This window comes from Molothrus ater, chromosome 30, assembly GCF_012460135.2.
Source record: "Molothrus ater isolate BHLD 08-10-18 breed brown headed cowbird chromosome 30, BPBGC_Mater_1.1, whole genome shotgun sequence".
Lineage (NCBI taxonomy): Eukaryota > Metazoa > Chordata > Aves > Passeriformes > Icteridae > Molothrus > Molothrus ater.
In genome coordinates this window covers 29,195-45,000 of record NC_050507.2, presented here as the reverse complement: position 1 = coordinate 45,000, position 15,806 = coordinate 29,195, and the positions used below count along the sequence as shown (strand labels likewise).

The window sequence follows — 15,806 nt, the reverse complement described above, 5'->3', positions numbered from 1 at the left end:
CCCCCATCCCTGGTTATTCCTGCCCCCCATCCCTGCCTGTTCCTGCCCCCCATCCCTGCCTGTTCCTGACCCCCATCCCTGCCTGTTCCTGCCCCCCATCCCTGCCTGTTCCTGCCCCCCATCCCCGCCTGTTCCTGCCCCCCATCCCTGGTTATTCCTGCCCCCCATCCCTGCCTGTTCCTGCCCCCCATTCCTGCCTGTTCCTGCCCCCCATCCCCGCCTGTTCCTGCCCCCCATCCCTGGTTATTCCTGCCCCCCATCCCTGCCTGTTCCTGCCCCCCATTCCTGCCTGTTCCTGCCCCCCATCCCTGCCTGTTCCTGCCCCCCATCCCTGGTTATTCCTGCCCCCCATCCCCGCCTGTTCCTGCCCCCCATCCCTGGTTATTCCTGCCCCCCATCCCTGCCTGTTCCTGCCCCCCATCCCCGCCTGTTCCTGCCTCCCTTCCCCGCTCCAGAACAAAGGGCAGGAGCCTTTGCCGCAGCCGCATACCAATGAGAGAGATCAATTTCGGTTTAAAGAGCCCGTTATTGGCGAGGGGGGGAGCGGCTGGGAAGGCAGGTTTCAGTTTTAATTCTGAATTCCTCCGTTCCCCATCTCGGGAAGATTTACGCGGCTCGGCTCCCGCAGTTTATTTCCGAGCAGCGCCGCTGACTGCGAGCGTATGCACGGCCATAGATCAATTTAGTAAATGTATGTGCCAGGCTGAGCGCCCGGCACGCATCTGCTGCTGCTCCCGCCCGGCGAGCGGGGAGGGCGGGGGCTGCAAATGTCCTTAATTAGCCGCTTTCTGATGAGATCCCGTTGTCCTTCAGCCCCTGGCGCTCGCCGGGCTGCGGGGGCAGCCGGGATCGATGGCGCTGGCGGAGCGCGGAGCTCTTTGTTAGCGCAAGCTGCTCGTTTCCACCGAGCCGCCGGCTCCAGGCGCGCTGGCACGGACGCCCCGGTGCCCCCAGCCCGTGCCTGCCCCTCCAGGGCTCGATCCCGCCGCATCCCGGCCCCGAGCGGTTCTGCTCCCTCCCCGGCTCCTGCAGCTCCTTCCCTGTCAGGTATTTTGGGCTCTCCCCCTCTCTATTCCCCCCCTTTTTTCGAAGTGCAAAGCCAAAGGAATAATAAACCATTAAATCTGCTCTCGGCAGGCCAGGCTCAGCGGGAAAAGCAGCCAAAGGCACCCGAGTTACACAAACGAGACCCCACACGGCAGCGGATCCTCCCCCAGGCCTGTGCCTCCCACAGCAGCGGCCCCGGTCCCTCCCAGGGCAGCCCCTTGCCTTTTTCTCATCCTCCTCAGCAGCTTTCTTGAACTCGTGCTCGAAGGAGCTGGCCAGCTCGTTGAACAGTCCCACCTCCTCACAGTTCTTCAGGAACCGCGTCGGGGTCGGGGTCTGATCTGGGTCGGGTTGGAACACCAAGAATTGGTCAGAGAGAGCAAAAAAAACCCAAAACCCCATTTTCCCACCCCAGTCCTTGAGTGGGGAGCCCCGGGGACTGTGGGTGCCACCCTGGGGACAGCCAGTGACACTCTGGAATGGGGACACTCATTCCGTGCTGGTTCTGTTCCTCTGGTGTTTGGGGGAATAATCACTGCAGGGAGAGGATTTCTGTCAGCTCCTGGCTGTGGGATTCCCGTCCCTCCCACCCCGGGTCTGCCCCGTCCTCAGCTGGACAAGGAGGGAAAATCGGGAGTGGGATCTCCCTGAAATCATCAACACAGGGAGTGATGAGAGGGGAGAGCAGCCCCAGGGCTGGGCAGAGCCTCGGCCCTCCCCGTGCCAGCTCTGAATCCCACAGTGATTCCCTGGGAATTCTCCCTTCCTTGTGCCAGCTCTGAATCCCACAGTGATTCCCTGGGAATTCTCCTCTCCCTGTGCCAGCTCCCAATCCCAAAGTGATTCCCTGGGAATGCTCCTCTCCCTGTGCCAGCTCCCAATCCCGAAGTGATTCCCTGGGAATGCTCCTCTCTCTGTGCCAGCTCTGAAGCCCAGGGCAATTCCTGTGGGACCGTTCCCCAGCCCATTCAGATCCCAGTCCTGTTCCCCAGCCCATTCAGAGCCCAGTCCTGTTCCCCAGCCCATTCAGAGCCCAGTCCTGTTCCCCAGCCCATTCAGAGCCCAGTCCTGTTCCCCACCCCATTCAGAGCCCAGTCCTGTTCCCCACCCCATTCAGAGCCCAGTCCTGCTCCCCACCCCATTCAGAGCCCAGTCCTGCTCCCCAGCCCATTCAGAGCCCAGTCCCGTTCCCCAGCCCATTCAGAGCCCAGTCCCGTTCCCCAGCCCATTCAGATCCCAGTCCCGCTCCCCAGCCCATTCAGAGCCCAGTCCCGCTCCCCACCCCATTCAGAGCCCAGTCCTGTTCCCCAGCCCATTCAGAGCCCAGTCCCGTTCCCCAGCCCATTCAGAGCCCAGTCCCGCTCCCCAGCCCATTCAGATCCCAGTCCCGCTCCCCAGCCCATTCAGAGCCCAGTCCCGCTCCCCACCCCATTCAGAGCCCAGTCCTGCTCCCCACCCCATTCAGAGCCCAGTCCTGTTCCCCACCCCATTCAGAGCCCAGTCCTGTTCCCCACCCCATTCAGAGCCCAGTCCTGCTCCCCACCCCATTCAGAGCCCAGTCCCGTTCCCCAGCCCATTCAGAGCCCAGTCCTGCTCCCCAGCCCATTCAGAGCCCAGTCCCGTTCCCCAGCCCATTCAGAGCCCAGTCCTGCTCCCCAGCCCATTCAGAGCCCAGTCCCGTTCCCCAGCCCATTCAGAGCCCAGTCCTGCTCCCCAGCCCATTCAGAGCCCAGTCCCGTTCCCCACCCCATTCAGAGCCCAGTCCCATTCCCCAGCCCATTCAGACCCCAGTCCTGTTCCCCACCCCATTCAGATCCCAGTCCCGCTCCCCAGCCCATTCAGAGCCCAGTCCCGCTCCCCACCCCATTCAGAGCCCAGTCCTGGCCTCTCTGGCCATCACCCGGCCCAGAAGAGCCCGAGGAGCCTCCCTGCTGCAGGCAGCCTCCAGCTCCACGGGGATCCCACCCGAGGGTCCTTCCCCCAGGAAAACACTGGGATTTTCCAGCACGAAGAGCACCCCCGGGATGATTCAGCCCCAGACCCTCCCTCTGCTGGCTTGGCCCTGAAGCAAAATCGCCCTCTGGGCACCCTGTGCTGCCCCCAGATCCCATAACACCCAGAGCTCCATCATCCCGATCTCCCTGCAGGAGCTGTTTGTGCTGGGCTTGTGCGGGCTCTAACAGGGCTCCTCTGGGACCATTCCTGCCCAGCATTGCCCTCCCGAGCTGCTGCAGACACTGCCAGGGTGTGAAAACAAATCCTGGAGCCTCCCTGCTCCTGTCCTGCCCCGTCTGAGCAGCTCCTGCCTCGCCCACCTGCGCCAGGTCCTGCTCCTGCCACACAGCTCGGGAGGCAGGGAGGGAGCAGCAAATCCCAGGGACAAAATGGTCCCAAAAAATCCCAGGGAAAAAATGGTCAAATTAAATCCCAGGGAAAAAATGGTCCCAAAAAATCCCAGAGAGAAAATGGTCCCAAAAAATCCCAGGGAAAAAATGGTCCCAAAAAATCCCAGAGACAAAATGATCCCAAAAATCCCAGAGAGAAAATGGTCAAAAAAAAAAAAATCCCAGGGAAAAAATGGTCCCAAAAAATCCCAGAGACAAAATGGTCCCAAAAAATCCCAGAGACAAAATGGTGGCTGAGAAAAGCCTGGGATAAATGGAATTTCAGGCAGGAACAGGCCCAGACTCTCTGCTCACAGCCAGCAGGGTTTTACAGCCCTCACTCCCCCTGTCTGTGCCAGACGCACGGGGCCTGCACTGGTTTGGGGGGGTGTAGCTGGTCCTGGACTGGCTGTGGATAAATTGGGTTTGTTTGGGGTTTTTTGTGTGTTTTACCCCAGAGCAGCCCCCTGAGTGTCAGGGGTGACCTTGTTCCTTGTGCTCCTGAAGCGTTTCATGCTTGCCAGGGAGAGCAATTCTGAAATTCCCAGTGGGAATGAATTCAGCCACAATTCACCCAAACCTGCAGAGCCAGCTGAGCTCCCTCTCCCTGCCTCAGCCCCGGCTCGGGGCTGGAGATGAGCGGGGAAGGAAGGAGGTGCCAGGATGCTGCAGCGCTTTGGTTTGCTTTGGTTTGGTTTGGTTTTCCCTAAAACCCCTCTGGTCACCCAGCAGGGACGCAGAGGGACAGGAGGGACTCGGGGGGGCCTCTCTGCTCTGAGATTTGTGGGGTTTGGGTTCCCCCAATTTTACAGAGGCTGTGGGAGCTCCCACAGAGCTCGTGGGGCTTTAATTTATTAACTGCAGCTTCCTAAAGGCTCGGGAAAATTGACACCTGGGCTGAGAGGGGAAGCTGCTCTGTCAGGGGTGGTTCATCGTCCTCAAAGCACACGCAGAGACGTGAAAGCCCTTCTGGCCATAAATCCTCCAGCCTTTAATAAAAAAGGGCGAGAGCTTAAAAAAAAAAAATTAAAAAAAAAAACCAAACCCAAACCCCACAAAACCTGATACTACCATAAAAAAAAAAAAAAAAAAAAAAAGAAAAAACTTGGAAGCCTCTGGCTTTGCTCTGGGCCTGATTAAATGCAGATCACAGGAGGTTTTATGGGCTTTGCAGTGCAGCTGGTGCCTGGCATCAATCTCGGCGGGCCGGGCCGGGCTCATACCTGCGATGATGACGGAGTCGGTGCGAGCGGGGCCGAATTTCAATGTCAGCTCGTGCTTGTGTTTATGGACCGCCAGGTGGTCCTCGTTTGTGAACCTCTGCAATGAAACCGTTTACAAAATGGGGAATAAACGCGCGCAGGGTTTTACAGCCAGACCTGCGCTGGGCTGGAGCTGATGGAGCGGGGGATTCAGGGCTGTGGGAGAGGGGACAGGGTTAGGGGTAAATGCCCGGAAATTCTGAACCCCAAAATTCGCACTCTGCTGCTGGCTGAGTAAGGGGGGAATTCGGTGCAGTTTGGGCAACTCTTCCTGCGTGGGGGGCGAGGCAGAGGCAGCCCCCAGCTGGAGACGCAGGGGGAGCAGGCGAGCCCCACTGCGGGGAGGGCTGCAGGACGGCCCCCGTCCCTCAGGGAGCGCCTGGCGAGGGTGGAAACCCCAGGGAGAGCTTTGGGGTGGCTGTGGGGCCGGGAGAGGCAGACAAAGGCGGGAGCGAGGCTGAGCCGGGGGAGCGAGGCAGGGACGGGGTTAAAGCACAGCCCCATAAAGCTCAGGATGGATTGCTCTCTCCTAATAGACTGCGACAAACGGGCCCGGCTCTGCAGCGCCCCGGGCATGGAAACGCTGCAGCAGCAAAGCAGCAGCAGCAGAGCAGCAGAGCAGCAGAGCAGCAGCAGCAGCAGAGCAGCAACAGAGCAGCAGCAGCAGCAGCGCATTGCTGCCCTTTCCCCTTCCCTCTCCAGGCATGGCAGCCCAATCCCACCCAGAGCCACCTGTTCCTGTGGGGCTGCTCCAGCGTGACACCCACCGGGGGCCTCCCCACGGCTTTATTTACAGCTCTGCTGTTTGAGCAAATAAATCTGATTTTCGAGCTGAGCACACGGGGGACAATCCCGCAGTGGCAGGGGACAATCCCTCGTTGGAAGGGGACAATTCTGCCCCTCAATGGAAGGGGACAATCCCTCGATGGCAGGGGACAATCCCTTAATGGCAGGGGACAATCCCTCGATGGCAGGGGACAATCCCATAGTGGCCGGGGACAATCCCATAGTGGCAGGGGACAATCCCTCGATGGCAGGGGACAATCCCTTAATGGCAGGGGACAATCCCTCAATGGCAGGGGACAATCCCTCGGTGGCAGGGGACAATCCCATAGTGGCCGGGGACAATCCCTCAATGGCAGGGGACAATCCTTCCCCTCAATGGCAGGGGACAATCCCTCGATGGCAGGGGACAATCCCTCAATGGCAGGGGACAATCCCATAGTGGCAGGGGACAATCCCTCGATGGCAGGGGACAATCCTTCCCCTCGGTGTCAGGGGACACCCAGACCTGGGGCGCAGCCCTGCTCCCCTCAAGGGCTCAAGGACAAGGGGGTCACACACACTGAGCGTCCTTCAGAGCTCTCCAGGTGCTCTGCTGGCCGCCCGTGGTTTGGGCTCAAATTCAGAGGAATCGGAGCTGGAGGGAGAAGAGCCAAGAGGTTTTTGCCAGTGGAGCTCCAGGCACGGACTGAACCCCCCCGTCTCCCTCAGCTCTGCTCCGTAACCAAACCCCAAACAAACCCCAAACAAAGCCCAAACAAACCCCAAATAAAACTTCTCGGCAGCTCGGCCAAAGCCTGCCTGGTCCGGGCAGCTTTTCCTCCCCGCTGCTCTGCTCCAGCCTCCCACAAACCCCGAGGAGCTTCCACAGATCCTGGCGCCCCCGAAACGCTCAGAACAAAGGAGCAGGAGCGAGGGAATTCGGGAATTCGGGAATTGCCCCGGATCGTGCCGGCCGAGGGGCCCTGCAGGGGAAGGGACACCCACATTTTTCCATGGTTTTGGCCCCAAAATCGCTGGGTTTATGGGATTCGGCTGCCCGAGGTGGGACCCTGCTGGGACGGGGTGAAGCAAGGGAAATAAACCCGGCTTTTGTGCGGGGCTGGGATGAATATTTGAATATTGAGCAGGCGGGCGGCGTCGGAAATCTGAGCACCTGAGACGGGGGCTGGGGGGAAATGAAAAAGAAGAAAATTCCCAATTCTCCCGCTCCGTTTTGTGCTAAATAAATGTGATTTTTGGGTCAGGGAGGGAAGAGCGGGAGGCGCAGAGCAGGGTCACGTCTCCCCCGCCAGCCCCAGCCCGGCCTCGCCAACGCCAGGTTTATTTTAATCTTTCATTTTCCTTCATTGCCGGATTTTTTTTTTTTCCCTAATTTTTTTTCTTTTTTTTCCCCGGCACTTTCTGCGCGTCGGGCGCGCGTTACAGCTCTATTTAACATCTTTATGTGGGCTCACAGCTCGGGAGCTCTCTCCTTCCCTGCGCAGAAATGCTCACAGACACAATATATCTTTCTGCACACATTTCCAAACGCCGAAACCCAGAGGCTGAGTCTGGCACTTGGGCTCTAAATCATGTCATTTTACACAGAGAGGGGAAGCAGAGGGGGAGAGCAGGGGGGGAAGAGTAGGGAAAAAAATGGAATGAGTTAAAGCCACAGCACTGGCTTTAATATTTAATCTCCTTCCATCAGCAGCTGACATACAGCAGGGTTATTTCAGCTGCTATTTTGCGGGTGTCGGAATTAAAAAGAAGATGTTGGCTGTAAAGTCTTTGGGGCAAGGGACAGCAGCAGGGTGAGCTGCCAGCCGGCCCCGGGCTTTCCCAGGCTGGAGCTGCTCCTGCGGCCCCAAATTCGGCGTTTTCCCCAGGGAAAATGGACGGAGCCGGGCCGAGCCGGGCGGGACGAACGGCGGAGGCCCCGGGCTGTGACAGCTCCGGGATGGATGCGCTCGTTCCGAGCCGTTCCGAGCCGTTCCGAGCCGTCTGTAGGGCACACACAGCGCTGCCAGCTGCGCCACGGCCCCGGGCGGGCGGCGGGAGGGGATTTCTGCCGCATTTAACGAGCACGACACGAGCAACGAGCAACGAGGGCTCGCTTGGCTGCTCGGGGCTTCTCCTGCTGCTGGAGAGCCGCGTTGGCGGCGGGGGGGTCGGGCCGGAGCTGCCGGAGCTCGGGGCAGGGTTCGCCCCGCCGGTCCCGCTCCGAGCCCGGCACCGGCGGCACCGGGCCGCAATTGCCGGGGAACCTCGGGCCGGGCTGCGGCAGCACCGACGGGACCGGGCCGCAGTTCCCGGGGAACCCCGGCCGGGCCGCAGTTCCCGGGGAACCCGGGCCGGGCTGCGGCAGCACCGGCGGCACCGGGCCGCAGTTCCCGGGGAACCCGGGCCGGGCCGCAATTCCCGGGGAACCCGGGCCGGGCCGCAATTCCCGGGGAACCCGGGCCGGGCTGCGGCAGCACCGGCGGGACCGGGCCGCAATTCCCGGGGAACCCCGGCCGGGCCGCAATTCCCGGGGAACCCGGGCCGGGCCGCAATTCCCGGGGAACCCCGGCCGGGCTGCGGCAGCACCGGCGGCACCGGGCTCGGCAGGGCCGGGGAGGCTGCGGGGCCGCTCACGGCGCAATTAACGGGATTAATTAACGAGCTGTCAGCACCGCGGGGAGGCTGAGCCCTGCTCCGACCGTGACTCGGCACTGGAGCCACCCTGGCCACGGGGCTGAAGCTGCCATGGTGACAGAGCTGGGGCCACGCTGGTGACAGCGCTGGGGCCACCATGGTGACAGGGCTGGGGCCACCCTGGTGACAGGGATGGGGTCACCACCATGGCCACGGGGCTGGGGTCACCACTGTGGTCACAGGGCTGGAGCCACCACCGCGGTGACAGCGCTGGAGCCACTGTGGCCACAGGGCTGGGGTCACCACCGTGATCACAGGGCTGCAGCCACCCTGGTGACAGGGTTGGGGTCACCACCATGGCCACAGGGCTGGGGTCACCACCATGGCCGCAGGGCTAGGGACACCATGGTCACAGGGCTGGGGTCACCACCATGGCCACAGGGCTGGGGTCACCACTGTGGTCACAGGGCTAGGGACACCATGGTCACAGGGCTGGGGCCACCCTGGTCACGGCGCTGGAGCCACCGTGGTGCCCGCGGGGCCAGTGCCCCCCTGGCCCACCGGAGCACGGAGGGGACACGAGGGAGCGGCAGGAGGCTGCACTGCGGTGCGGGAGGGAAATGATGCAGGGCGAGCACGAGCTGAGCTCAAAGTCACCGCCTTTAAAAGCTGCCACCCGTTGGGTTTGGGTTCGCAGAAACGTCCCCAGCTCATTTCCATTCCCCGCTGGCCGGGCACGGGCGCAGGGAGGCTGCGGTGGGATCAGGGTGACCCTGTGGGCAGGGGACCCCAGGGTGGCTGTCCCGGGTGGGCGCTGTGACCCCGGCTCCATCTCCCATCTCAGCAATGCCCGGTAATTCCCTCCTCCCCGGCCGCTCGGGTTAATTAATTAATTCGCTAATGTGCCCCAAGTGCCCCGGTCCGCGGTGATTCACGGCCCAAGGGCCGGCGGGACCGCGGCAGGGACCGAGCCCCGTTCCACCGGCAAGGAGGGAGGCGTCGGTGCGGGGACAGCGCCGCGCACACGGCCGGCTCGGCAGAGCCCAACCCCGCACGGACAAACGGAGCCGTCTGTCCGTCTGCCTTCTCCGAACGGACCCGCGCCAGCGCCCACGGGGACGAGAGGCTCCGATCTGGGGGCCGGGGGTGCCCGGGGGTCCCGGCGGAGCAGCAGGAAACGCCAATTCCCGGAAGGCTGCAGCAGCCCCAGGGAAGGAGCCCGGGGTGCATTTGGAGCCATTCCCCCCCCGCAGCTGCCCCCGGCTAAAACTGCAGCGAGATTTAAACCCTGAAATGGCGTTTTTGGCTCTGGCGGCTCCAGGGACGCTGCTGTGCCTCTGCCTTTCCCTTTAAAACGCTGCTCGCTCCTGCCCCGTGATTGATTCCGGGTCCTTCCTTGTGTGTTAAAAAAAAAGAAAAAGGGAGGAATAACAATAATAATCAAGCTCTGGGCAGCGCTGGGTGAGGAATCCCCGGCCCAGCGGCCCCACGGAGCATTGTGCAAAGCACCAAAATTGAGATTTTTTTTTTTTCCTTTTTCCCTTGTTTGCTCAGATAATTTTTTTCCCGATACTCCCCAAAGTTCCCCGCAATTTTACACAAAGAGCTGAGCGGGTTCTGGAGCCCACCCCATCCCACCGCCATCCTCCTTGGCCAGAAGGGCAGAGCGTTTAACTGGGAGTAGGTAAATAATTTAATTTACATTTCTATGGCTTCGCTCATCCCAAAGGGCTTCTCCGGCACAGCCCCCTCCTGGATGCAGGTGCTCGGGCAGGGGGAGGAAGCATCTGGCTCCGTACGTGAGGAGCCAAGGACGTCCGGGGCAGAATCCTCCACCAGCTCCGCATCCCGCCGCCCTTTGTCATTTCCATTTTCCCCTTGAATTTCGGTGGGATCTCCCCGGGCAGAGCCGGGCACGGAGAGCGGAGCCGGGCACGGGGCGATCCCGAGGGATTCATCACCACCAAACCCAGGGAATCTCCCGAGCTCCGGGCTTTGGGAAGGAGCAGATGGACGAGCTGGGCTGTGGAGCACCTGGGCAGGAGCAGCGCCGTGGTTTGCACAGCTGGGCACAGCTGGACACACCTGGGCCCAGCTGGACACACCTGGGCACAGCTGGACACACCTGGGCACAGCTGGCCCCACGGAGCAGATCCTCAAAACCCCGCGGGATGGGGATTTTGTACCCCTAAACCTAAAACCCCGCGGGATGCGGATTTTGTACCCCCCAAACCCCGCGGGATGGGGATTTTTTTGGCCCCCCAAAACCACCCCACTGGATGTGTTTTTGCACCCCAAACGCCGCGGGCACGCCGCGATCCCCGAGCCCGGCGGAGCGCTCCGAAACGCCGCTTTCCCGTCCCTGCGAGCGCGGTGATGAACGCATTAACAGCCGGGTGTTAATTACGGCAGCCCGGGAGCGGCCCCGCCGTGCTCGCCGCGCTGGAGCCGGGCCCGGCCCCCCGGGATCCGCTCGGGCCGTGAATCGCGGGGCCAGCGCCGCGTCCCGGCAGCCGCGGCCGCTCCGGTGACCTTGGGCGAGGCAGCGAGGCCGGGCGGGCCCCGCAGAGCCCCGGCAGGCGGGGGCGAGCTCCGAACGCCGAGAGCGCGGCGGCTCCGGGGCCGCACGGAGCCCCGGGCCGGGAACAAAGGCGGCCCCGGGCCGGGAACAAAGGCGGCTACAGCCCCTTCCCAAAGGCGGCCCCGGGACGGGAACAAAGGCGGCTACAGCCCCTTCCCAAATGCAGCTACAGCCCCTTCCCAAATGCAGCTACAGCCCCTTCCCCAAGGCAGCTACAGCCCCTTCCCAAATGCAGCTACAGCCCCTTCCCAAAGGCGGCTACAGCCCCTTCCCAAAGGCGGCTACAGCCCCTTCCCAAAGGCGGCTACAGCCCCTTCCCAAGTGCAGCTACAGCCCCTTCCCAAATGCGGCTACAGCCCCTTCCCAAAGGCGGCTACAGCCCCTTCCCAAAGGCGGCTACAGCCCCTTCCCAAGTGCAGCTACAGCCCCTTCCCAAATGCAGTTACAGCCCCTTCCCCAAGGCAGCTACAGCCCCTTCCCCAAACGTCAGCTCCAAACCCTAACCCAAATGTCAGCTCCAGGACCCCAAAACAAACCCTAACCCAAACAAACCCTAACCCAAACAAACCCTAACCCAAACAAACCCTAACCCAAACGTCGGCTCCACAACCCCAAAACAAATCCTAACCCAAACAGCCCCTGACCCAAACGCGGGCTCTGGGACCCCAAAGGAGCCCCTAACCCAAACAGCCCCTAACCCAAACGCGGGCTCCAGGACCCCGAAGGAGCCCCTGACCCAAGGGTGGCTCCGAGGGCCCGGCTGTGCCCGTGCCGGGCTGGGACTGTGACTCAGCCTTGACCTTGGGACTCGCCCCAGTCACCCGGAGGATGCCACGGCCCCATTCAGCTTTTTAAGGCCCTGGAATGGTGATTTCCTCCAATTCAGAGCAATATTGGGAATGTGCCCACCCATTCACGGAGTGGAGCCTCTGCTGATGGCTTTATCGCCTGGAAAAGGGGTTTTTGTGTGGATTTATCTCCTGGGGAAGCTGCAGCAGCAGCAGCAGCTGCCTGGGAAGGGCAGCAGGTCAAACACAAAGAGAATTCCAGTCACTCAGAGCTCTGGGGTTTGTCCCCTGTAACGGAGCCATGGAGGGAAAAGCTGCAGGGACCCAGGGATGCCTGGCGTTAAAAACGACCCAAAAACGGGGAGAGGGAATTCGTGAGGGGGGGGAGAGGCACAAAACAGGGGGGCAGGCTGAGATCTGGGGATGCTTTGGGAACGAGCTGCAGGCATCCCTGGCTGTGGCCTGCCAGAGGTGCCCCAGGCCGGGCTGGGCCAGCGCAGTCGTGCCCCTGCAGCCCTCCCAGCCCTCCCTGGCCTCCCCCAGAGCCCCACTGCCCACCCTGCAGCTCCCTTCATCTTCCCCATCCCCAGCGCCAAAGCACCTGAAATTTTCCATCCACGCCACCCACGATCCCTGTATAAAAACTCATTGTTGTGCCTCCATTCCTGTATAAAAACTCATTGTTGTGCCTCTGTTCCTGTAGAAAACCTCATTTTTGTGCCTCTTCCTGGAGATTTTGGCCGACCTGCAGCTCCCTTCCCTCCTTCCCTGCCCCTGCTTCCCGCATCCCGCCGCATTCCCGGCTCCTGCCTGCTGGAGCCGTCAGCACTGCGGTAATTAAAGCTTTTAAAGAAGGAGAGCAGCAGCAGCAGCAGCAGCAGCAAAACCCCAGCGTTTGCCTCTTTCTGCCTCTCGGAAGAGCCACCTGTTTTATCGGAGCGGGGATTTATGGGCACATTACCGCGGAGCTGCTGCTCCCACCCTGATGAGGCTCTCAGTGACCTCTTCTCCCCGCAGATTTATGGCTTCTCCCGGCACACTCCCCTGCCTGGCTCCATCCTGCAGCTCCCGGGTCCCTCTTTCTTCCCCCAGGATCATCTGCAGTCTGTTTGCAGAAGGTGCTGGGTGTTCCTCGCCTTTCTCCACTTTCCCATCAGGGACTCGCCCTGGGAGGCCGGAGCCCAGACAGGATCAGGCTCGGGGAGCAAACACTGACCTGATCCCGACACCATTCCCAGCAGAGCCGGAGCCTCCCAGCTGCACTCGGCTCCCAAATCACGTCCTGGCTGCCCCAAACCCCCCCTGAGCAGACACAGCCCCGAGGTGCCAGGAAACCTCTCCCAGCAGCTTCCCCCGCATCCACGGCGAGGTGCTGCTGGTGCAGCGATGTGGAAACACAAAGCCAAGGTCACCAGAACCATCCCTGAGGAGGCTGAGCCGCTCCTCTGCCCCCGTTCGGGCTGGAGGCAGCAAAACCTCGCAGGGAGGGAGCGTTGGAATTCTGCTCTGGAGAACTGGGAGCATTGGAATTCTGCTCTGGAGAACTGGGAGCACTGGAATTCTGCTCTGGAGAACTGGGAGCACTGGAATTCTGCTCTGGAGCTCTGCAGATGGGAGCTCTCCCCTCCAGGCTGGGCAGGGAGCAGGGCAGGAGGAACTGCAGGGGTGACGCTGGGCAGGGAGAGCTCAGGGCTGAGCCCTGGGCACTGCAGGGCACAGGGAAAGGCTCAGAGCTGAGCCCTGGGCACTGCAGGGCACAGGGAAAGGCTCATTCCCGAATTCCCGGCACTGCAGGGCACAGACAGACACTCCCGTTCTCAAACACCCCAAACCCCAAACCCTGGCAGACATTCCCGTTCTCAAACACCCCCAGGATAAACACCCCAAACCCCTCGGCTCCCCCCGGCTCCGCGTGCGCTGCCGCAAAGCCCCCACAGCCCAGCCCCTCTCGCACAAATCTTTACTGTCTGCATCTCTATTCCCTGCGGGAATTTTAGGACTTTAATGTTTTTATTGTTTTAATCCGGCATATAAAAATTAAAAAAAAAGAAAAATCCCTTGAGCGGAGCAGCTGGGCCGAGCTGCCCAAGCTCCGGGAAGCCGCGGTGCTGTCGCAGGTGTTAAAGTGGCGCTGGGGCTCGGAGGGCCGGGGAGGATCGAGGGGCGGGATGAGCCCGGGCCGCGCTCGGCCTCTCCCAGCCCGAGTTTCGCTTTTGTGCCGCGCACCGAGAACCAAAACCCAGCCCGGAGCGAGGGCAGCGCTGGCCCCGCTCGGCCCCGGGACTCGCGGGGACGCCGGAGCCTGGCCCGGGCTCTGGTCTTCAGGAAAAACCCCAAAAGTGGATTCTGTTCCTCCGCTGAGCCCCTCCATGCGCAGCCCTTTGTGCGGGAGGACGCGGAGCGCCCACCCCGCTCCGGCGGCACTTCCCGCCCCCTTTATGGATCCTAAACCCCTTATGGACCCCGAACCCCCTTTATGGACCCCGAACCCCTTTACTGACCCCGAACCCCCTTTATGGATCCTAAACCCCTTATGGACCCCGAACCCCCTTTATGGACCCTGAACCCGCTTTACGGACACTGAACCTCCTTTACGGACCCTGAACCCCCTTTATGGACCCCAAACCCCCTTTACCGACCCTAAACCCCCTTTACTGACCCCCAACCCCCTTTATGGACCCTGAACCCCCTTTACTGACCCCGAACCCCTTTACCGACCCCAAACCCGACCCCAAGAAAGGCTCTCACACACAGCAGCGAGAAACTGAGGGCGAAAACGTCAGAAAAAAAAAACCAAAAAACCCCGAAAGTAAAAAACACCCGAGCGAAAGCCCCGCATATTTCTACAGAAATACAGGAATTGAGGTGTTTTTGCACCCTGTGCCGACAGTTCCGGCCCCAGGCGCTCAGGACACGCTGTGTCCTGTCTGCCCGCCTCCAGTGCTCCCAGTGCTCCCGGTATTCCCGGTATTCCCAGTGCTCCCAGTGCTCCCGGTATTCCCAGTGCTCCCGGTATTCCCGGTATTCCCGGCACTCCCAGTGCTCCCGGTATTCCCGGTATTCCCGGTATTCCCAGTGCTCCCGGTATTCCCGGTACTCCCGGTATTCCCGGTATTCCCGGTACTCCCAGTGCTCCCAGTATTCCCGGTATTCCCAGTGCTCCCAGTGCTCCCGGTATTCCCAGTGCTCCCAGTGCTCCCGGTATTCCCGGTATTCCCAGTGCTCCCGGTATTCCCGGTATTCCCGGTATTCCCGGTATTCCCGGTATTCCCGGTATTCCCAGTGCTCCCAGTGCTCCCGGTATTCCCGGTATTCCCGGTATTCCCGGCGCTCCCGCTGCCGGAGCCGCGTGGATCCCGCGGCTGCCGCAGAGGGGCGGAGCGGCCTCCGCAGCCAACAAAGCGTCCTTGGGAGAAAAAGGGCGGATTTGGGGCTGGCAGCGGCCCGGGAGCCCAAGGCCGGTTATTATTTATTTATTTATTTATTGGGTGTTTCGGTAATTTAGGGAAAGCTGCCGGTCCCTCCTGCGGCCCGCGGAGCCACCACGGGGAAGGGACCGAGCCCCCTCCTCCTCCGGGCTGCGGCTTTAAACCGTGGAGCGACAGCTTGGCTGGGCTTTGGACGAGAAGTTTACAGAAAATCCTGCGGACTCAGGCAGCTTTCTGAGCGCTGGATAAATCCTTTCCCCCAGCCCCATCCCTGCCGCGGTGCTGATGCTGGGATATCCGCGATGCTGGTAACGAGCCCTTTGTCAGAGCTGCTGCTCCCAGGAATAAGTGATTTGTTCTCACAGTGAAATAAAAAGGATTTACAGTTGTCTCAGAGCAGCAGGCAGGGAGCGAGCGAGGCTTCAAAACCAAACAGCCTTGACTCCAAAATGCTGGGTTTAACACCAGGAAATATTGCACTTGCCAGGAAAACACCCGGGGCTCGGGCAGGGGGAGGAGAAACTCAGAGCTGAGGCTTTGGCAGCTTTGGCTGCACTCTGAAACCCCTCCCTCCCCGGCCAGCGGCGCCCACAGCCCCATTCCCGAGCGTTTCAGGGACAAACGACACGCAGGATTTGCAGTTCCTGAGAGAAACCCAGCCCGGGCCCAGCTCTGAGCCGGGCTCAGCCTCCAGCTTTGGTTCAGAGCCGCTCTCTGCTCCCCCCGAGCCCAGGAGCACCAGAAACACCCGAGCCTGGCTCAGCCCAAACCTGGCTCAGCCCGAGCCTGGCTCAGCCCGAGCCTGGCTCAGCCCGAGCCTGGCTCAGCCCGAGCCTGGCTCAGCCCAAACCTGGCTCAGCCCAAACCTCGCTCAGCCCAAACCTGGCTCAGCCCGAGCCTGGCTCAGCCCAGTT

At 61.4% G+C, this 15,806-nt stretch overlaps 1 protein-coding gene across 1 annotated transcript in view; it reads right to left on the bottom strand.

Moving 5' to 3' along the window:
- The window catches only part of LOC118697393 (cyclic AMP-dependent transcription factor ATF-7-like), a 48,550-nt gene that overhangs the window by 12,390 nt on the left and 20,354 nt on the right, over positions 1 to 15,806 (bottom strand). Inside the window, exons 3-4 of the mRNA XM_036400013.1 lie at positions 4,655 to 4,751; positions 1,270 to 1,388 (exon numbers count right to left, since the gene is read on the bottom strand). Of these exons, the coding sequence (XP_036255906.1) occupies positions 1,270 to 1,388; positions 4,655 to 4,751 (216 nt within the window). The remainder of the gene's footprint in view (positions 1 to 1,269; positions 1,389 to 4,654; positions 4,752 to 15,806) is intronic.